Source organism: Amblyomma mixtum, chromosome 5, assembly GCF_055824585.1.
Source record: "Amblyomma mixtum isolate Tamu chromosome 5, ASM5582458v1, whole genome shotgun sequence".
Classification (NCBI taxonomy): Eukaryota; Metazoa; Arthropoda; class Arachnida; order Ixodida; family Ixodidae; genus Amblyomma; species Amblyomma mixtum.
The window spans coordinates 14,696,587-14,719,886 of record NC_143016.1 but is presented as its reverse complement, the minus strand read 5'-3'; the positions used below and the strand labels follow the sequence as shown (position 1 = coordinate 14,719,886).

Sequence of the window (23,300 nt, the reverse complement as noted above, 5' to 3'; positions counted from 1 at the left end):
GCGTGCGCCTCAGCCGCCGGGGCTGAAGCAGCTATTCTGGGCGCCGCGGGCACCGAATGGCAGGGGAGAGCCCCTCATCGGCGACAGCCGGAGCGGAAACGAAGGAGGCGACCACGAAGAGGAGGAGCAGGAGCGGGACGATTAAAGCGAACGAGAGGAGAGAGAGAGAGAGAGAGAGAGAGAGAGAGGTGCGGTGCTTTTGTGCGTCCCGAAACGGCCGGGCTTTGGGGAGACGCAGCGGCTGGGAGCTATTCTCCGCGGCTTCGCCCAGAACCCGGTGCCGCCTGCGGTTTTTCAACGGGCAGCGAAGACGTCAACGTTCGAGTTATTTGTGTGTTCGGCTCGGGGCACCAAATCGAGGCTTCCTCGGTATTGAACGAGTCGCTGAAAACGCAGTTTATAAGTAGTTTAAGATGCGATAATCGAAGCCAGCAGTGTCTGTCAGAAGCACGCATACCAGTCCGGAAACCAGCACTAAAAACAAGAATATACCCACAGGGCGAAACAACAGGAACACGACACTAGCTCTGTGTCTGGTGTAACAAGTTTGTCCATTGTGTAATCCTTCGTGTAAACCTGAGCTCTGTGTAAACCTTTCTGGTCTCTTCCATTTTTTTTTTTTTTCATGTACGTTAGCACTTGGAAGCTATTCAGTAAGTGCCACCCAGAGTTCAGCTGTCTTTTCCAGACAGACCGGTCCTCGAGCTGCTCGTGCATCTGCCAGAGCCTGTAGTGGGTCTTATCTGGCATTCCATGGATTTCAAAAACGTCTCGAGAGTCTCCACAACGTATAGGCACGAAGCAGTTACTACACCCGCATGAGCCTCACACTTGACACGAGTTCGCTTACTTCGAGTGTTTCTTTCCCCTTTGGTCCTCGCAGAGGAGTATCGAGTATGGTAAGGCATACAGAGCAGAAGATTCGCGAATAAAGAATGGGCTCTCCTACACATTATATTTGCGGCGATCAAACGCAGTGTGAAGCAAGACTGCGGTCGTGTTGTGTGCGATGTTGCTTTCCCGTGCGTAGTACAGTACGAGCCACTGTTAAAGGGAACATGCGATCGCGTGTCCTCCGCGGAAAGAAGTGCGGCTGTGCTTACTACACATGCGCCTTGGGCCACCATTTCTCGCCGGTTCTCGCGGCAGCGCTTCGCGAAGCGTGTAGCCCACGTGATCGCATTTTTTGTTTAACAGCGCACCGTACTGTACAAGCGAGCTGCGTGCCGCACCATGTTAAACAACATTCCGCACTATAAGCTGTGCTGCGGCCGTACTGATTCCAGACGTTCTTTTCTCCGTGTCTGAATAACGGGAGCACGCAGTGAGCGAGACAAAATGCGATTATTTACCTGAACCGCCGCGGTGGTGCTCGGCTGCTGACCCGAAAGATGCGGGTCCGATCCCGGCAGCGGCGGTCGAATTTCTTTGGAGGAGAAATTCTAGAGGCCCGTGTACTGTGCGATGTCAGTGCACGTTAAAGAACCCCAGGTGGTCGAAACTTCTGGAGCCCTTCACTACGGCGTCCCCCCTAGCCTGGGTCGCTTTGGGACGTTAAATCCCATGAACCATAAATTATTTCTAACCTGATAGCATTAAGGGTCCCGTGTCTCAGAAGATCCGGCGTCCTCATCGGCGTCATTGACCATGAGCGAAAAATCCTCGAGAAATCCACGAAAAATCTCGATAGAAGCAACCTAGGAGGCAGGTTGGCCACCTAGGTCAAATAACCTTGTGGCGCCATCACAACCTGCCCACCGGACTGTGAGCAAACTGCGCGTCATGGCAGGTGGCAGTTAAATTAATGATTGGTCGTGAGAGGTTTCACGAGAGGAGCACAAGCCCCACCGATGGCAGCAGCTGCTGTCGCAGGGCAGTGGCGCATCGCTCAACCGCTACTCCACTGCACCAGGAGGGCTGTGACAATGCTTGAACACTGATTATGCTTCTTAAAAACACGTTTTAAAGCTACAGAAAGAAACAGGCAGTTTATGAGCACATACAGTCATTGGAATTACAGTCGCAGCCAGAATTTACAGCTATGACGACTGTAGTTGTACTCTTTTAAGCTTGGAAGAAAGACGTACCGTAGTGGAGGGCTCCGGAATAATTTCCACCACCTGGGCATCTTTAACGTGCGCTGACATCACACAGCACATGGGCGCCTTCTGCGTTTCTCCTCCATCGAAACGCGGCCGCCGAAGCCGGATTCGAACTTGTGAATGCCGGTTCAGTAGCGCCCTAACCACTGAGCCACCGTGGCTGGTCGGACCTCATATATAAGGTCCGATCATATATGAGGTCCGATGAGAAGCGACTCAGTCTATAGACTGAGTCGCTTTGGGATGTTAAATCCCAATAAATCAACTGAACCTCTTTCTTCTTTCTCCCCCTCTCTCACCCCTTCCTCCATGGCGCGGATGCGGTGTCCATCGAGAAGTTAGACAGTTACTGCGCCCTTTTCTTTCCTCAAAGATTAATCTCAGACAGCTTACACGGACTTGGGTGAGTTGATGGGTTATCATGACCAATGCAGCGGAAAGGATGGCCGAGTGCCATGGGTGGTGGAGGGGACACAGGCGACCCCTGCTTTACTGCAGCCATCGTCGTCGCTATTATCATGTCTGTATCGTCACAAGCCAGTGATAGCGGCCCGTTTGGTGCCAGTCGACAGGACTGTGCACTTTCCTTTTCATACTTGGCACAACCATTCGCGCTCGCTCACACACGCACAGGATAACAACTCAAGCTCGGTGTACCAGCGCTCTGTGCGTATATTTGACCAATCCCGGAAGTCATCTCTGCCACTGTGGACGCAACTGACGTCAGATGATCCGAGGCCGCGAGAACGTTCGCACGTAAGCGTGGTTTCTGATTGGACGGCGCCCCTCTGCTGACTGCCACCTTTGCCGAATGATGCAAAAGCCGATATATGATTGCGCTGTAGGTAGAGGACAGTGGGATAGGCTCAGTCCGGTCGTGAACGGGAGCTAACTTTCTGTAAATTGTCCACCTTTTTTTGCTATATAGGCAACAAAAAATTACGGAAGGCACTTATGACTATTTACCTGCTTTGAATTCGAAATAATTGTTTTTTAGTTTATTTTTGTTTTTGTTTTCCTTCCTTTCTACTGACACACCTGTTTATTAGCATACAGTCGCGAGGTAACACATGTACTAGGTTCTCCTTTGTGTCTCCAAGAAGCACTGTTGTTTTGTGGCATAAGTAAACAATAGAAAACAGTAAAAACGTTCAGTGGTTTTTGCATTATGGGTCATGAACTTAAAGTATTAGCTTACGCAGATCCCCTCGCGTTTTTCTGTGCTGATAAGCCAAGCATCGATGAGGTTATTCGTTTAACAGAAGACTTCGGTTCAGTGGCAGGACCTCGGATTAATCGTTATAAAAGTTGCGGTCTCTGGTCTGGTGTATGGGTATCGACACCTGCTGAATATGCTGGTATGCAATGGACACGTAGGCCACCCGAGTACCTTGGCGTCTCATTAAGTGCCTACAAACATAGTGCACATTACTGTAAAGGCCGCGTACCAACTCTTAAGCGCTGTGCTCAGACTTTTGTCCCCTATGGTCTCTTGATTTTTGGCAGGGCGACAGCATGTAATCGACTTCTCGCCACTGAAGTTTATTATGCACCCGAAATTAATCGCTGCACAAGATTTTATGTCGAGCACTTTCACCTAGTTTTCGCTACTTTTCGTGTTATGAATCTTATAAGGCGTGGATCTTATAAGCGCTGGCGACCTCTGTTTAGTCCGTCTGCAAGTCCGGAAGATAATTTCACGTTTCATGTTCTTTTTTTTTTTTCTGGACACTACACACTAAATGGACTCTCCACACTACACACGCATAATGTACCGACATTGGGAATCTCGGGACATTGGGAAAAGCGAGTGTAACTGCTATGAAGTCTAATCTCTGCCTCCCAACACTTACATCGCGTAGAAAAGTGTTTCGTACCGCCCTGTTCCACAAGTTGTATCATCATCCCGCTCTACGTGATCACCTCATCCCCCAGCCAATTTCTGTATCCCGCCGCATTGATCATAATCACAAAGTCGGAATTGTGTCATGTAACACGAAATGCTTCTCGCAGTCATTTTTGCCGCGAACCTCACGTGATTGGAACCACCTTCCCGCAGACGGTGCTGGAATTTTAAGTTATGAGCAATTCCGCGTAGCACTAGCTAACATTGTATATTCCGATGCTTTTTAAGATTCTTGTAACCACCTCCATTTTTCTCTCTGTTGTTTTGTATATTTAACACTCCCCCTGCCACTGGCCCTGAGGGGTAATGTAAATAAATAAATAAATAAATAAATAAATAAATAAATAAATAAATAAATAAATAAATAAATAAATAAATAAATAAATAAATAAATAAATAAATAAATAAATAAATAAATAAATATTCTTCCTTCAAAAGACCCCGTCAGTCGCATGATTTTTCACCTTAACGAAGTGTATGTCCAGACCGAGTTCGAACCGGCGTGACACTCACTCAGCTGCGCTCTGCACTGTCTCTTTTCTCGAGCTTCTTTGCTTAGATGTGCCTTGTATGCATCCTGATGATTTGCCACTGCTTTCCTAATGTTTGTACATAGTATGCATGTACATAGAACATTGCATCACTTTATTAAATACCATGTCGAAAAAAAAGTTCTGTGACCTATGGGTTGCGTGTTCACCCAGCAACCTGAAACATTTGACCAACACTGTTCCCGCTTCGAGTTATTGATCAATTCGCTCTCGCCCTACCATAAGCTTGCCGTCCTGGTTAGCTCAATTGGTAGAGCGACTGCTCCGGTGAAGCGGTGGTCCTGGGTTCGAACCCCGGACCAGGACGAATTTTTCTTTAACTACGAAGTTTCTGAGAAAGCTGTATAGCTTTCTTTGTAGCCGTATGGCTGCGCTCGGCTGGATGGCAATGAGCAATTACTCCCTTATTACAAATCTACTCCACCTTGGAGGATTCCCCTAAACATTTGACCAACCTGAAAGTCCTGAGTTCAATTTCCCGCACCTTCAGAAGAAATTTGATTTTTCTTTGCCTGTTCACGCGGGCTTCAGGACGCTCCCTTTTCCGAGCACCGGGTTTGCTGCCGATGAGCCGAAGAATGTTTTCGCATGAAAACCAAAGCAATATCGGACCAACTGACGGCTATAGACCGCGACCCTGCCTCCAAAACACTCCCAGCGCTTGCCTTGAATTTTGACAACGCAGTCGCGAGTGTGGCTACGTCTCGAACCTCAACGGACGGCGATGGCATTCGCCGCCAAGCCTTCCTCGCACAAAGGAAGTGGCTGACGCTTCTTTTCACGGTTAATGGTGCTTAATAGCTGACAGCTTCATGCAAGTCTGCATAAGCTATCTCTTCCTAGGCGTGGAAGGCGCAGGCTGTTAATGAGCCCTGTACACGCTTCGCTGCAATCTCAATAATTGTGAGAAAGCAACTCTTTCTTTCTCCTCGACTTTACTTTTTCCGCAGCAATTATATGCAGGGTGTTTCACGTAACTTGAACCAAGGATTGAAAAAAAAAAGTAGTGCGCTGCAGCTGGCTGAAACCAAAGACATACTGTTCCCCTCCGTGTGGCGCTCCTAGTAGTATTTTTAAATCCCGCCCAATTACGTAATTAGCTTAGATTAATTATGCATGATTCTGAATATTCATTTTAGCACCAGGCGCGTTTCGTTGAGTTGTAGAGGAATTACGAAACGACCATTTCACTTTATTGTAGCAACGTATCTTGTACGTGTCCCTTTTTCCAGCGTTTAAAGAAGACCCGCGAAATATTAAAAAAAAACAAAAACAACAACGTGATTGCGCGCTTGCGTCAGCGTATCGTAGCGCTGCCAAGTGCGTCCTGAGTGAACGAGGCGTGCGTGGTCACCGCCTCGAACTAAGCGGATCTCTCGGTGCAATCAGCGCGCCCATTTCTTTCGTTTAAAACACGATTGGGAGCTCTGGAATATGGCAGCGCATGAGCACAGTCATGTGTTTTTTTTTTCATATTTTGTGGGCTTTCTTCAAATGCCGGAAAAAAGGACCACGTAGGAGGTACATTGCTACAGAAACCTATATCGACTCTTTCTCAACCCCCTCTACAACTTAACCAAACGAATACTAGTACTTAATTTGTACAATTAATCTTAACCAATTAAGACGAATTTACAAATACTCAGGAGCGCTACATGGCTGGAAACAATATTTCGCTGGTTTCACCCAGCCTCGAAACGCCGCCTTTATTAACCTTCGGTTCAAGTTACGTGAAACACCTCGCATAGTTTCCTCTTTATGAAACATCTCGGAAGGCGGAGTCAGGCTGATTTCAATAAGTCCCGCTCTTCAGACAGCCATTGTGACCCGAGCGCGGTTTCTTTCAGCTGAGCTTTTAATGCCAAAACTTCATATGGCTCAGCACTCAGAAAATCCGGCGTTCCGTCCACGAGAAATGGACCTAAAACCTACGTGTCCTCATGACGTCATCGGCAGCGCCTACATAATCAGGAAACAAAGAAAAATAAACTTTCTTCCGAAATGCGTTCTTAACCGAGGCCGACGCGAACAGATCAGCTTCGCTGGACACTTCATCGGGGCACCGCACCGTCACCGCAGCACAGAACTCCGTGCGCTAAACTGCCAGTGTCCTGCGCTGGGTTTGAGTATCACCGTCTTCATCAAACTCCATTCGGGCGGCGCGAACACATCAGCTTCGCTGGCCACTGAATTGGAGTAGTACGCTATCACCGCAGCCGCACATCCCACGTGTATGATTTCGCATTCACAGCACGTCAGTAGCCTTAAGTGTCCTGCGCAGTCTTTTATCCTCTTTCCTTCCTCCCTCTTCCTCCGCTGCCCCGTCAGGTCTGAAACGGCCCATATTTCTCATCTCGCGCTGCCCGCCTAAGGACGTCACGCGTCGGTGCTTCAAACAATGGCTCATTTAAATTTGATTTCATCGCGCGCTACTGCACTCTAAAATACACGTCCGCTGGGGGAGTGCATGGTTTCCTGAACGGGGACCAGGATTCAGGAGGGCATATATAGTAGCGCCCCGCTGAAAACCGTGCAGCACATACTAAAGCTGCCCGCCGCGGTGGCTCAGTGGTTACGGCGCTCGACTGCTGACCCGAAAGACGCGGGTTCGTACCCGGCCGCGGCGGCTGAATTTCGATGAAGGCGAAATTCTAGAGGCCCGTGTGCTGTGCGATGTCAGTGCACGTTAAAGAACCCCAGGTGGTCGAAATTTCCGGAGCCCTTCACTACAGCATCTCTCATAGCCTCAGTCGCTTTGGGACGTTAAACCCAAATAAACCAAAATAAACATACTAAAGCTGTACAGCAGGATCGTCAGGGAATCCGGAGCCAAATTTTCTCTGCTGTTCGCACCTCGAGGACAGCTCGGGAACTTAAAATTCACACACGATCGCCAATCAGTGCATATGCGAACCGACGTGGCAGTCTCGGTGCCGAGCGAATCACGAGGCGTGGCACCTCCGGGCGAGCGGTGTAAAAGCCTCGTTGATTCGAGCCCCGGTATAAAGTGAGAAGGGGAGCTCTTGCTTCAGCGACGCTGCACGCTTTTAGTACGCAGACACGGTATAGGTGAGAAACACCAGCTGTTCTTCGCGTGGCAAGCTGCAGAGCCGTGGCGCAGGCAGTTTTGGCAACGCGTTGCTGAGGGCGATGTCTGCGGGGCCTTCTTCTGAGAGCAATATTTTTACGTTCTGCGACAGGTCTTTAAGTTAGCACGTTTATAGAGAGGAAGTAGGAAAAGGTGCGGTGAAGGGTGGGGAGAGAGGATGGGAGGTCTACATTTTCTTTTAGGGAAATATGGCCACTACTACACACTTTGTTGTGTCTGACGCGAGATTTTCCTCTTTCCAGCTTTAGTTAGGTAAGCGCGTTCAAAAGTTCGGTTTAAAGCATGGACTTCTAAGCAAGCGAATCTTGTTGTCTGCTGCCTTCAGTAAATTATGTCCTCATGAAACGTTTCGTGAGCCATCTCTGCACATATTTCGGTGAAATAAACAAGGCGTAGCAGATCACAGTTTGAACTTTATGTTGCACTGAAGCCACGTTTGGACCAAACAAGTAGAGTTGCAAATGTTTTCCTTGAGAAGGAAAAGCCCCCGCCTACATGTACTTGGACATAAATTTTATCGAGTTAAAAGCCCCATTTTCAGAACATCCAATGAAATAACTATACTGATTTCTAGAAACAAAGATGCGTCCTTACAAGGAATATTGACAAGAGGCATAGTGAGTATAATTATGCGTTCCGAAATACGCGAATGCTCTGAGTACTCCTTCCTTGTCTGTATTCACCCTGTAAAATTTGGCATACGCCTCCTGCATTTCTCTGGTTGTATACGTTCCTTGTCTGTGATTTGACACAAAATACATTCTAAGAAAATGCATACCACACACTTTATTCCATTATAATTGCATATTCCCTCAGTTGCCGCCGGAATAAAGACATTAATCTTCCTTAGAGCTTCTCTTGCACTACGGAGCCGCCGCGGTGGCTCAGTGGTTATGGTGCTCGGCTGCTGACCCGAAAGACGCGGGTTCGATCCCGGCCGCGGCGGCTGAATTTCTTTGGAGGAGAAATTCTAGAGGCCCGTGTACTGTGCGATGTCAGTGCACGTTAAAGAACCCCAGGTGGTCGAAATTTCCGGATCCCTCCACTACGGCGTCTCTCATAGCCTTAGTCGCTTTGGGACGTTAAACCCCATAAACCAACCAACCATCTTGCACTACGCCTATTGTATAGCTCATAAGTCGCAGGATTACTGATGAATGACCTTAAATAAGAAAATTTAATGACTGTATAAACCTGCCGTCGACGTTTATACACCTCAACTATATGCGTATAAGTAAGGAATAGTTCAAGATGCCGCAAAGCTTCTGCAACGATGCTACCAGCTCTCACAGACAAATATACGAAGCTAACTACTGGAATAATTTAACCCACTGAATGTTCGACGAAACACATTTATTTTAGCGCGTGTATTTGCTTCTTACATTATGCGGAATCAACTAAAGACATCTTATAGAAAACCAGTCCAGGATGAAGAACTATCTGAAGCTTGCAGTTGGTCGTTGGTTCAGAGTCAAAGAACCGAAAATTCCCGACCGAAGCATCACCATCACTACCGGAATCATCAGCAGCGGCGACAATGTTAGGTTCATTGCAAGACAAAAGCATCCTAAACTGGTCATCAATGAAGCACGTCTCGCGCCAGACGCGAGCATCATACTCCAGCAAATAATTTTAATCTCACCTCCCCAGGACACTCTCGGCCGCTCCATATGCTTTCCTTCTCATGGAATCCACTCAGCCACCCTGACAGACCATCGGCTGTCTGTTCTCCTGGGGAATCAAAATGTCGCCACCAAGTCTGTTTCCTCGTTTTGACTCTGGCTATACGATAACCTCTAGTTTTCTTAATACATGCTGCTGTCTTTCCGTTTCTTGGCATTACCCCTATCACTTCATACCCAGCAATCCTGGACAAAAGCATTCTTCAAAGGGAAATTGTTTATGAAAGCAATTTTTTCATATAATGGAAGATTCTACTATAACAATTAATATATCCGCAGCTCTCCCGTCAGCAGGCTAGCATCTTCTTGCTATTAACGATTTTGCTACCGTCAAAAACGTTCCACATTGACTTCATACGGCAGTCTTAACTGCTCGATGCGAGCGATGGAAAAAAAAAAAACTTTAAAAGAAAAATTTTCCTACGCATCGGAAGAATGGACCATTACCTTCAATATTTCCATAACAGTGCCTTAGAATCTTTCAATATTAAAATTTTTTGTCCAAGAATGCTGGATATGCTTTTCAGTACTTCTCTGCACTATCCTCACTTTTGTGCCGAGCCGCACTTATCCATTAAAAGCAATAAGTAAAGCCAGGCGTTGCTATTTTGCGTTCACCGGTTGGCGAGAGAGCACAAGCGATTTCTCAGACAGCTTCCTGTCAACACGCTTCGAGACTGCACTCGTGGCTATGCACAAACGGAAGCAGATGGGTGGCTGGTGCGCAAATATAAGAGGATAAAAATGAGAAATCGTGCACGAGAAAGCGCCAGCCGGCTCTCGCTGTCACCAAAGCTACACCTACTCTTCACTGCGCGTAGGCGGACGCGACAAAGGCGGGGATCACATAATTTTTGCGATTTGAAACTGTTACCATGTCTCGAAAAGCTGCTCAGATATACCGTCGCTCAATGTCCTGATACGAAATATGGTTCATCATCGCATGGGGCTAGTCTAGCTGCGGACAGCTGGCGAAGAACTGCAAATATCGGGAACTTAAAAAAATAAGTATCAGTCGAGACGCCGAGTGCATGCCCCATCATTCGAGCGGCGCTATTTCTGCCATATTGACAACGCCTCCACCTACGCGTCCTTCGGGCGAGGTCGGCTTCGACGACGCGCGAAATTCAGCGAACCTGGCTTCATGCGCCGTCACTCAGAAAAACGCCGTATAGGTAGTGTATCGTGCGCATTATGCAGCGATACGTCTTCGCGCCTCTCGCGGTTGCAATAACGCTTTACTATCCAACCAGCAGGTTTCGGCTGGCAGCGTCGCGGCGGGAGCAGATGACATCGCTGCAGCGTCAGCGTCGCTGACCACTGGAAAAAAGCATGCAGACATCTCCGGAACGAGCTGCTGTGGACGAGCCTGAACGTCTTCCTGGCTACTTGCCTTCGACTACACACTCGCGCGTCTCGTTGAAGTTTATCGCCGCTTCCAAATCACTGCGTGCACCAAACCACGTTGTCTACCTGCGCGGCAGATTTGGTGGAACGGAGAGCTGGAGACTAGAAGCACGGTAGAGACACTAGTGAACGCCAGCACAGTGCGGCATGTCGGCGGTCGCGACCACGGCACCGGGATGCCTCGGCCGCCGGCGCGCTTCCGGCGTGGCCGAGGAAGCGAGAGGGTAGCTGCTCACCGAGGCCGTTGGCCAGGGCCCACAAGACGGAGACGAGACCGGCGCTCCACATGGCCGCACACGGCGCGGGCTTCTGACACGCACCGGTGCGTCCCCGCGCGCGCGTGCCAGCGGGCTTCTGTCGCGGCGACGCCGGCGCGCACACCAACACTTGCCTGCTCCTCCTCGCCCTCTTCCAGGCCCAGACCGACGCGCACTCCGGCGGGACCCACACGCAACCAGGTTTAATTTGGGCACCCCAAACTGTGCGAGCCTGGTGCCCTGGGGTTCGGGTGCCCCATACCGCCTGGCTCTGCCGATGCGCAAAGTAGGCGAGGTCGACGCGACGCACGTGCGGGGTGAGAGCACGTGCGCCGAGCAGTTCCTCTGCGACCCGAGGTAAGAGCTGACCTCCTGCCAGAAGGAGAGGGTGCATCGGCAAAGGAGGGGCCCTGTCGATTTCGCGACAAGTCTGTGTCGCCCATTGTCGTGTTTTTTTTTTGTGGAACTAGAAATGAACGTGCGTTTTGTATACGCGCAGAATTTAGGCAAAACTATGCAGTCTGTACCCTATTGAGATAAGCTGTGCGGCTTCACCTGCCGTCATTGGCTCTAAACGCCTTTCTGAACGCCTCATATTTTTTTTTGTGTTTACTATAAGAACGATTTCAACCTGCAGTGGTGATAGATGACCCCGTGTTTACAAAGCTGCTACTGGACGCGAAAAGCGAATGACGTATTCTTCTCAGCACAGTCATCTTGGCTGCTTTTATCTGTTGTACGTCAAAGAGAAGGCTTTACGGACAATTCGTAAATTTTCCCCGCAAATCTCGTGACGCGTACAGAGCACCTCTTTCCATAAAGGAGCGATGAGCACTCCTTTTCGTTAAGTCTTTTGAAAATTCCACGGTTGTGGTAATTTATTCAAGCTCGGAAGCATACCAACTTCGCATGCTTGTTGTTTGTAAATTGGTTACAGACCGCTCCAATCGTCAGATATCTACCGAGTAGCCCAAGTAAGCGCCTTGCTAGAGCTTTCATTTCCTGCTAGATCGTCAGTTGAGTTATAGCATAAGTCTGGAGCGGGTTCTTTCAATGCACATATTTCTATGTGTTTTAATTACTCTGGCATCGTTATCGGAGCTCAAGTTAGCGGGGTTGACAGTGTCAGTGGTGGTTACAAATGAAGGTCCCTCGGGCAGCCTGTGGACGCGTCTCGTTGCTGTCGCAGACACCAGACTGGCGCAGCTGTCTTATCAAGGCGCGGACCTCCCTCGCTATCGGCTTCGCAGAAGAGCTGGGTACGCCTCGGCTGCAACGAGTGCGAGAGTCGCGTCTCCCGTTTCATTTCACCCAGCCGCTGGCACGCATTCCCACGGCGACGGTTGTCTGAAGCAAACGGCTGAAGGTTTTAACGCGCTACCACTGGGAAACTGAACACAGGACACACACGACGAACACGAGACAAGCACCCACTGACAGCTTTGACTTCTTCAAAAAAGGCGGCATTTATACGCTTGATGCGCACGCCCAGGCCAATGCACACAAGCAATCCTAGCTGTGTTACACATCGGTGCTATCGCCGGTTGTTTATTATTTTTACCTCGTACGCCGTTAGCGGTACGAAGGGGACACTTAAGCACTGCCTCACGATTTTCAAGAGCCTCTGTTATCTCTCGATCCTTTCCTGATTGTCGTTTCTTCAAAACAAGGCGCTCATTTTTCCATTTAGCCATGTGAGGAGAGGTGGCCAGGCTTCGTGATTCGTTCAAAGTTATTGCCACGCTCCCTCAACCTCGTATTCAGGCACTTGTCAGACTGACATATGTAACACTTGTCGAATGACAAGGGAGTGTTATGAACGATAGATACCCGAATCGCAATTGATAAATTCTACTTCGTGTGCTATTTTACATGTTTTCGTTCTCTTTTTTTTTTCGTCTTACCATCTTTTGACAGAGGCTCCTAAGTTTCCGGGATAGAAAGAGGAAGAGGGGGGCATAGTAAAGAGAAATATAAGCTGAGTAACACTGTAGAATTGTTCAGAATGAACTTGCATGTCATCCCTGTGTTTAAAACGACCTTTTCCGTTCTAAACTATACGGTTATATTGAAATGAATTCAAGCACACAGGAACACGCACACATGAGGAGGAAAACACAGGACAGGCGCTGTGTGTTCCTCCTCCTGTGTGCGTGTTCCTGTGCGCTTGAATTCATTTCAATATAAGCTATGCACCATCTAGCCCAAACAGGAGTTTTGTTAAACTATACGGAGTGTCACGTGTTGCAGCTATGTCGTGCTGTGCATTATGCTGTCAGTCCCTGTACGTTTTTGTTCCCTTCTCATTATGTGCCCGTGTAACTATACATCTTGCAACCCGATCCCCTATCTTACTTATGCCGAATGGTACACTGCGGGACGTGCGTGATTGGGATGATGTACAGTCAGCGGCACGCTCGTGTAGAGTGTTTGAGCAGTCTGCACCACGCATTCAAAAGTGAAATCAGAAAGCAGTCCTTGTTTTGCGGGCAAATTGCTTGCGCCTACCTTGCTTGCAAGTTCATGTGTCTGTACTTCCGAGCAAGCTTGGCCTTTAAAAGTTGGACGCTACGACGAGGTATCAACTTTTATGCGGAGGAAAGCACCGCTCGAGCGCTCTACACAAGATGACGTAGACTGTACTGTGTTTCAGAACCATTCCGGACGGTCAAAGGACCGTTTGCTGTAAGCGACAAGTCGAGCATTATAAATAAACCACCGACTGATACTGATGCGTGCATAAGACGACTAACATTCTTTTCGGGAAACATTCTCCCCGCTTGTCAGTTGGCATGACTTAGGCAGAGAAATGAAAGAGGAGGAAAGGGGAGGGCATAGAGAGAAGGGAGAAAGGAAAGGGTAGAAAAGGGAGCCCTTATGTCCTTATGTTCTCCAGTTGCGCCTGGCAGGCCCACACCATGGGATACAAGTCTGCCTTCTAATTTCGAATTGAACGTGGTTAAGAAGCCCCCCCCCCCCCCCCCCCCAGTGTTTCTATTTATAGAGCACTGACAGCCGGATCAGACATCGTATGATAGGCAGCGGGTAGTTCCAAAGCCCCGTCCGCTACAGCTTCGATGCGAAGCAGGTTAGGCCTAGCAACTCCTAGCGAATTGTGCTCTGCCATCACGCCGGCGGGCGGCCCGTCGCTCCAAGAAGCGTGTCACTACCGTGGACGCATTTTATTCTTGCGTCTAGGATACAGCTAAGCCTATTTATCGCCATTCTTTATATATCGAACTAATATTTCGCGATTCTCGTCGAGCTCGATATATCTGGGGTCGACTGTACTGGGTACGAGCTTCACCACTGGAGTGAGCGGCGCTAGCGTCAATCTTGCGTCGCAGGGGGGATCATGTGAGTCCTCTTGCTGCGGGAGCAGAGGGTGCTGGAAAGAATTTTTGCCTTTTCAAATGCACGTCGATTTATTCTCTTTATTCCTTTTAGCGGGTTCCCACGTTGTACATTTTGTTCATGTACTTTTCGTCGCGATAACAGCGGCACATTATTTATGCTGCTGTCGTGGTGCCTCAATTATTACCAGAAGTTTGGGACAGCGCCCAGCCAGTAACGCAAAGTCCAGCGGCTTATCAGCTTCTGTTCTGCAGCCACTCGGTTTTATTCTTTCTTACGCCACATGTGGAGTGAACGCATTATTTTTGAATGTACAAAGCCATGCGGCACGTGGTGGAAGTCGAGAAAACTAGAAGCACTTTATTTGACCTTTAGGTCACATCAGGCACGAAAAACTGCAATATAGACACTGATATGTAGTTTGAATTCACTATAACACTTAAACCAGTTTGTTTCAAGAGCTGGAATGGCAACAAACGACGTATCAGTAGTTACGTTGCCGTTCTTCTCGTGCCTCTCAGGACCTAAAGGTCAACTACGCGTCACAGTCATCGTTCAGTTGATGAAACTGAAACGGAAACAGCGTCAAGAACAAATTCAATTATACATAATTTAGCGGTCATGGTGTGTTCCATGCATACCAATGTCTAACGCATCGTTTGAAAGAAACCACAAAAGCAAAAGTATCGTCTCTATAGCTCTTTAACGACGCGACATCGGTCATTCTCGACTTTACGTTCATAGATCCCTGGGAGTACTGACACCACCCTGGCGCAGTGGTGCAGCGGTTAAGCGATGCGCCACTGCCCTGCGATGGCAGGTGCTGCTACCGGTGGGGGCTTGTGCGACCCAGGTTGCTCTTACCGCGCAACCTCCCGCTGCCAATCATTGATTTAATTGCTACCTGCGACGCTGGTCTGTTTGCTCGCAATCCGGTGAGCAGGTACGTTTTGATGACGCCACAAGGTCACGTGATCTAGGTGAGCCACATAGGTTGCCGGAGCGGCCAGTCGCTAGGGCCGCGCCGGCTGCGAGGTTTCAAACGGTCGCCAGCGTCGACGCTGCCGACGCCGGACAACTGTTTTTGTCATGCGGCTAATATCACTTTCGCGTTAAAAAGAAAGTCACAAGACGGTTGCCACTGTGCAGTGTGAGAGTCAGCGACAGCTGTTAAGCTATTTATATTTCACGCTATGTTAATGTAAAGAATGTGAAAGCGACTTCGTATCTGGATAGTTCTAGAGCGCCCTTCTTTAGTTTTCCATACATGCTTTTTCGACCAGCTCTTCTCCTCAGACCGGCGTTCAAGGCGCGAGGCGCCATCGATGACCCTCTCCTCGGGCGGCGCCTTTCGCTACAGCTGCCACAGGTGGACTGTGTTACATTCCTCGGTTCTCGCTATGCCCTTCCTCCTCCTTCCATGGTAACCTACCCCAGGTGGCTCTGGTGGTAACCACAGTCAGGTTACATGTTCCCACGCTCTCGCTATACCCTCCTCCTTCCACGGTGAGCACCACCCGAGTGGTACCTATGGCAACGTACCCACAGCTTACGCCGACTACTACGACTGCTACTACTACCTGCTGACCGACTGCTATTGCTACCACTGCGACGACGCGAAACCCAGGAACAGGCGTTTAACGCCTGTCGCTGTGAAATTCAGTAAAGGAGGCACAAGCCGCGGGTGGTGGTGGGACTGTCACAACACGTTACTTTTTCACAAAGAAAACCATGATCCAAAGCACAAACAACCAACGTTGACATTCCCATTACCTCAGTTGTAATCACCCTTTATGTTTTAGCTGCTGTTTTAGTTGCCCGCTATTGATATGGCAGCTTCTGCCTCCATCGTCTTCCAAGCTCACGAGACAAATGTTTGGGAGACATTGTGTGCCAAGACATTCCTAGCTGTCCCATTTCAAGGTCGAACAAGGTGCTCACCTTTGCTCTGCGCCTCTCGCTTTCTATCACTTCTCTCAATGCTACCCTTCTTCCTTCACCCGCTGCCTGCATCTCAGCTTCGGCAGACTGGGACAGCGAGCCCGCGAGAGCGTGTCCTAGTGAGCCAGAGCACAAAAGGAGGCGCCAGGGAAGCCTCCGATCAAGAAAGCTCGCTCGTGAACCCAAAATACGACGCTCCGTGGGACGCTCCACTCGGCCGAGAAAGCTTTCTCTCCCCTGACGCCCCACCACTGCAGCGCGCCGCCGGCCTTGATGGGCTATCGCTCAGCCTGGCTCGGCGCAGCCGCGACAATGACGAATGGCCGCAGCACCTGTGCTCGTCGAGACGTGTGCTTCGCTGCGAGAAAGCGCACCGTTGTTACTTCAGCCCTGGAAAGTTCACGCCAGTGAAAAGCAATGCGTTCATAGGAACACGTTCAGTTCTGAGCGGCGTATACACTTCTTTGTGTCCTGTCGATTTGCATGCAGTTGCGTCACACTTGGTGCTTGTGGCACCTGAGGATCCTCTCTTGTCAACAGATAGGCACCTCGCAGTAAGACTTGCTCGATCACCTGCGCTGGCTGCAATACTTGCGCTCCGGTTACAAACCCCCCGAGACATGCAGACATGCAACGTGTCAAGTCCTCCTCGAATCCGACGCAGTCGGGTGCATTATTGCGACATTTTTCGCTGCCCCCTGGCATGAAAAAAGCTTTTCGAAGCATGCTCTCTAGGCCACAATTCATATTAAAGCTGAGTGCTCAAGCGAACAGTGCTGCTAACCTCAGGCCGCTCGTAAATGACACAATGCACAAAGCAGAGCTCCGGTCGCACGCTCCAGACAACTGTGAGGAGGACTAAACATCATTTATCCAAAATATACAGGCCACACGCATTGTGCTTTATAGCCTAATTCCTCTCCTCAAGATGTTTGGAGAGGTGGCAGCAATACTACACAGCCCACAAGCAAACATGGAAGCATGCATATTTTTGTGAAAGATTATACCTCTCAAGCACCCGCCCGTATTCATGAGGAAGGACAATTCGTAATTACCCGTCGACCGTACTGTGATCAGCCGTGATTGGCAAGAAAACCAAGGAGTTGGCCATTCATCATCATCAGCATCAGCCGGACTACCACCACTGCAGGACGAAGGCCTCTCCCATATCCAATTAACCCTGTCCTGAGCCAGCTGCGGCTACCTTATCCCCGCGGACTTCTTTGTCTCATCCGCCTACGTAATCCCCCACCCCTCCTTTCACTTGCTTTCTCTTGGTATCCAGTCTGTTACCCTCAACAATGACCGGCTATCTTGCCTTCGCATTAGATGCCCTGGCCAAGTCCATTTCTTCCTCTTGATTTCGACTAGGATGTCATTAACCCACGTTTGTTCCTGGTCCCACTCTGCACCTGTCTCTAACTTTATACCTACCGTTTTCCTTTCCATACCTCGCTGCGTTGTCCTCAATTTAAGTTGTCCGGCAGTCATAACTCCACTATAGGCATGCGCAGTAACCTTGAACATGGCTGCACGGCTATACTCACGGGCGTTTGTCCAGACGCCGACCTGTGCCCTCCGCCTTGCTGGTTCGTTCTAACTTTCAAGTAAACGTCGGATAGTTAGGTCATTGCAGCTGTCAGCAATTATGAGGTAGCTTAAAAAGAAACTCGAAGCACGTTTACCGTACTCGGTGAGGCGTTATTACGACAAAGCTGGTGCGAGTGAATTTTGCGACTAAATGAATTTTTTTGTTACTTACGTAAATTCCTACTAATTTAAGTGCAAAGCGGTTTTCACAGCTGGGTAGTGGTGGTGCCGGTGCTGGGCTTCGCGTGAGTGCTGCACTTTTTTTTTTTGCGGTTACCAAGTATTATCATCAGCCCGGAGCCCAGACAATCCGTGCCGAAGAGAGTGCGCTGAGTTCCGAGAGATTCTGGAGTGTATGTTCCGCGTGGGGGTTGAGCAGCCCGGATGCGTACACGCAGCAAGCGGCCTACGAGTCCATGACATCGCGTGTTGTGCGCGCGTCATTGTGTGGGCGCGCTGTGACTTGTAGTATAGCCAGGGCGGACTTGTTGGAATAGCTGGCGGCGTCATTATAGAGTGTGTGTCCGAGCGAGCACGTCAGCGCCTGAACTGTGGCCCGTCTTCTTTCCCAGTGATGGTCAGGATGCGTGTTTCTGGGTGCGGGTGCTACCTGTATCCTCTCATTGAGTGTAAGAGCCAAGGGCTTGAGTCGGGTGCTGGAGTGGGTTGGGGTGCTGGGTATACCTGAGTTGGGCAAGCAAAGGATGTCTCGGCTGGGCGAGTGCTTCGGAGTCGGAAGAGCTTGACGGTGCGCTGTGCCTCGATCAGTTTTTCGGCGCAGTTTTGAATGCCACGCTGAAGCAGGCATTTAGTTGAAGCGCGAGGGCGATGTCCTTCCGTCGTCTTGATTGTCGAGGGGCGAAGGATTTTTAAGAGCTGCAATGCCGGACAAGTGAACGTGTGGTAGGGTCTGCGGTACGGGAGGCGGCTGACAACAAGTACTTCCGTGATACGCAGTTTGTCCATCTCTTCGAGGCCGCCCGAGCATTTGGATTCATGTCGCATCAGGTGAGTGGTCTGCGTGATCTGTCTGTGGAAAATTATTAGTGGTTCTGCCGTGGCCTGTATAAGAGGCCCAGGACGTGGAGTCGTTCTGTTTGAGGCATTGGTATCCCCGTCTGGTGGAGTGACATCGCGGGGGGCCCGTCTGGTCGTCGGGATATTTTGCGAACCACTAAGAGTTCCGACTTCTCTGCCACTCGTGTCATGCCATCGACCGTCGAGTATCCTTGAACCGTGTCGACGGCTTCCTAGAAAGTGTTTTCACGTTGCCATTGGAGTCCTCCGTTACCCATACCTAGATGTCGCCGCTTACAGGGCGTGCTGAACGTGGGAGGGGCGGTCGAGGAGTGGCAGTAGCATTGCCATGGCCCCGTTGGGTAGGGTCGCGGAGTGTATTGACCTCTCGAGCGTTTTGCGGCCCGTCAAGGCGATCTCGTCTTAGCGGAAGTCCCCTACGCCGATGGCGGCGGTGCGATCCGCAACAAAGTCACGGGCGTTGGGCACTTCAGCTGAACAAGGCGATATCGTCGAAAATCAATTCGTGCGATGCGCTGTTGTACGCTCTTTTCAAGTAGAGGGCCAGAATCGCCTTTCTATGCACAGTGCTGGGGTGGTCAATGACCTCCTTCTTAAGCTGCAGCAGTACGTCCTGCGTAGGCCCGATTGGAAGTCGCATAATGTGTCCGGGAAAAAGCGGGCTGTCCCAAGGTGGTGATATAGGCGGGCGAGTACCACGTGTTCAAGCAGTTCGCCTATTCACGGGGAGAGGGAGATAGGGCAGGGGTTGAGCAGTGAGAGTGTCTTGCTGGGTTTGGGCGAGAGGGTCGCAAAGTGGCCAGTGCGAGAACATTAAACAGGAGATTTGGCGGGCGAAGGAACACGAGATACTCAGGCGCCTTCACATACAAAGCACAACATGGGGCCAACGCCAGCGTAGTCTACTGGCGCTTAAAAGGGAAGTAGACAGCGCTTAGATAAAGGGACTACGCTCTCGGAGCCGAAGAGGAGCACTTGCTCTGGCCAACTCAGAAGGCACCGAGAAAGGAATTTCCTTAATAATACTCACGGACTCTCAGGAAGCATACAGAAGGAACAGCCAAGGTTGCGTGTCTAGGAGCGCGGCGGACGTACTAAGAGCTGCCTGAAAGCAAAGCCACTTGAAACACAGGATAACATGGACCCCTCCACAGCAAGTATTCCTCGCTCTCGGGTATGGAGGTCGTGTTGTGACCTATTACTATGACAAGGCTACGTTGTTTAACAACTTTTTTGTTTTCACTCTGTGTTTCTCTCCTGTGACGCCCCTTCCTTGCAGTCTGAAAACGTACAGCCTGTTCACATGGATCAGGTTGAGCTCTCCCTTAGCGGCATTGAAAATTGCTTGAAAACATTGACGAATCTAAAGCCTGCGGTCCTGATGCATCTCACCAAGAGTTTTAGGGAATTGTTCTGCTGCCATGGCTAGTTATCTCTATGTGATATATAAAAAGTCGCTTGCAGATGGTAAGCTACCATATAACTGGAAAACTGCAAACGTAGTACTTGTTTTAAAAATGGATCCAAATGTAACGTCTGAAACTGCAGGCCAATTTCGCTTACTTCGGTCTTGTAAAATCCTTGAACACATATTGCTTTCGGAATTCATGAAAAACGCATTTTCTTTTTAGGATTCTTGAATAATCACCAACAAGGGTATAAAACGGGTTCTCTTGTACAACGCAGCTGATTAAATTCTACCATGACATAGCTTCCGAACTCGATGAAATGGTCAAATCGGTGGTATTTTCCTTAATTTCTAGAATGCTTTTGACACTCCATCCTATATTGATTCAAAAGCTGAAAGAACTAAACATTGACACTTAAGTGGCCACAAGGATTGAGGACTATATACAATCACGAAAACAACGAGTATTAATCTACGGGATAAACTCAGATTTGATCTGAATTACGTCGGGAGTGCCTCAAAATTCGGTTTTGGGGCCACTTTTATTTTTAATTTAATTTAATAACAATTCTCCAGACATGCAGTCTAACTTTGGGTTGTTTGCCGATGATTGCCTGCTGTACACAAAAGTGTCTGGGGAACCCGATCACACACAGTCAGTGATGTGAAGCGTGCTGAACTATGTTGCGTTAGAAACCAAATCTCTCTGTACGTGGAACAATGTGTTCGTTTTTTCTTCACGCGAAAAAAATGCTAATCAACTTATCAAAATTCATTGCATGGAGAGGGCCTGAAAACACAATCTACTTACAAATATTTGGGACTGCATTTTTAGAAGACAGTTCAAGGTCAGCTCAGGTTAACAGTATAATTAGTAGGGCTGGACGATCTCTCAGCTTCTTACAATGTAATCTAAAGGATATAAGTAAGCAGGTAAGGACTGACATGGCTCTGCCAAGCACCTTTCTTGTTGACAGTACATCAAGAGCCGTGATTCAGTTTATCAACAAGATTTTACGACAAGAAAATTTGCTTAGTTTCGCCTGGAGGGTTTCTAACGGGGTACTTGGTCGCTTTCCTACAAAAACGTTCACTGCGTCCCCAAATGCTCGGGAGCGCACACACTTTATATCCCTACCTCATTTTAGGGTGTTTAAAAAGAACTCTTTTTCTTCTTGTCGTTTTTTTTTTTTTGGTGGGGGAGGGGAACATGTTATGAAAAAATGTGTGCATAAACAGTCAGGCAGATGAAATCGGGCATAAACAAAACCTTTTTTTTTTTTAAGTTTAGACAGATGTCGACGTATATATATGAATGAGGAGAAATAATAAGGGCAGTAATGAAGTTCCGGTCGTGCACCCTCATTTAACTGTGACAAGGATTTTTTCCAATAAACGGATCCGTCCTCTCACTTACCTTCAGCTTTGCAAAATCGCCACCCGAAAGTGCTGCGTTCTTCGCTCATCTGCCCGTCTAGGCTACTGACCGCTGTGTCATTAGACTATGACGTTTACTGCTGAGTAAGCAGCGATGAATCGCTCAACCCGACCTTTTGTTTCCGTAAACGCTCCCCACTTTATGCGCTTTGTTCTGCCACGTGACTTGTCTCTCAGGTTCAAAGAAAGGTCGACAAGGTGAGCAGATGTTTTTCGGATGCTGCACGCACAGCAGGGGCGGTGGTCGGAAAGACACGGCATGGCAGAGGCACGGTCAGGAGATAAACACACTGCACAAGTACAAAAGGTCGTGCAGATAGCGGATACTGTTTTTGTAATAAAACTGCTTTTTCTTTAAAGGGCAACTGCAGCACTTTTGGGGAATTTCGCAATATTCAAGGATTCGAATCTACATAGGCTGTAGGTAAATAATGCCAAGTGTTTTTACACTATCATTTAAAACAGTGACGTAATCGACGATTGAATTTTGGCTTCTCCTCAATACATCAAAGAAGTGCGGGAAAGTTTTGTGTGACGTCACGGAAGGTACGATTTCAAGTTACCGCTGTCGTCAGCCACACCCTGCTGTGCCTCGTTGGACGCTGTCGAACTACGCTCGGCGCGATTTCCCTTCGGTGGCGTCGGTTTCTTTCCTTCAAAGCAGGCGTTTATGCCTTGGAATGTACCAATACCATCGATGACGTCATCATGCGCCCCCCGCTTGGCGTTGTGCGCTGCAGAAAAGCTCCAAGATCTTCGCAATATTAATCACCGATTACGTCACTATTTCATAGGCTTGCCCAAAAAGACTTCGCATGTTTTGCCTGCAAGTTTCACGCATTCAACCCTTTTAAGCTCGTTTATTTTTAATACCTATGCAGTTTCCCTTTAAAATGGCTCTTTTTATTTTGAACGCTTACCATGTTTTTTTTTTTATTCTATTAAATTGACTTTAAGCCCGGCAAAGCTCAGCTGTTCCAGTCTCCCTTTCTTTTTCATCTGAGCGGGCAAATGAAAAAAAAAAAAGAACATCCCCCGACTTGCCTGGCGACAGCGTCAGAGTTTAGCAGGTTCAGATGCTTAGGTTCAGACAATCGTCGGTTGCATAGCCTCCTGGCCCCCTCCTGTGGAAAACATTAGGGAACTCAACGCGAGGAGCATGGCAAGGGAGGCGGCCACACCCGTGTTGTTCCTCTCAGTTTGCAACCAAATCTGCCAACCATGAGACACAAGGTTCATGATTAGCAGCGCTGCATTGTGTATATAAACAAACTGCTTGCTGTGAGATGCGGCGCCGAGTCCATTCAGCACCCCAGAAAACTTTCCCCGGGCTCCACTCACTAGTTCCAAATGTAGAACAGCCAGTTTTGAGAGCGAACCAACAAAATCAGTGTGTGTTCATACGTGTTACATGACAAAACATTACCGTGACATAAGCGAACTTTTTTTTTGCATTATATGCACGACCCTAGCGGGTCAGCCTTTTGGAATAATAAAGCACAACAACACAACACACAG

At 48.8% G+C, this 23,300-nt stretch overlaps 1 protein-coding gene across 2 annotated transcripts in view; it reads right to left on the bottom strand.

Moving 5' to 3' along the window:
• Nucleotides 1-11,138, bottom strand: part of Reck (Reversion-inducing-cysteine-rich protein with kazal motifs) — a 60,071-nt gene extending 48,933 nt beyond the window's left edge. For both annotated transcript variants that reach the window (XM_089543416.1, XM_089543417.1), the window contains exon 1: nt 10,994-11,138. In XM_089543416.1, the coding sequence (XP_089399542.1) occupies nt 10,994-11,045 (52 nt within the window). In that variant the 5' untranslated portion in view covers nt 11,046-11,138. The remainder of the gene's footprint in view (nt 1-10,993) is intronic.
• Nucleotides 11,139-23,300: the final 12,162 nt, after the last annotated feature.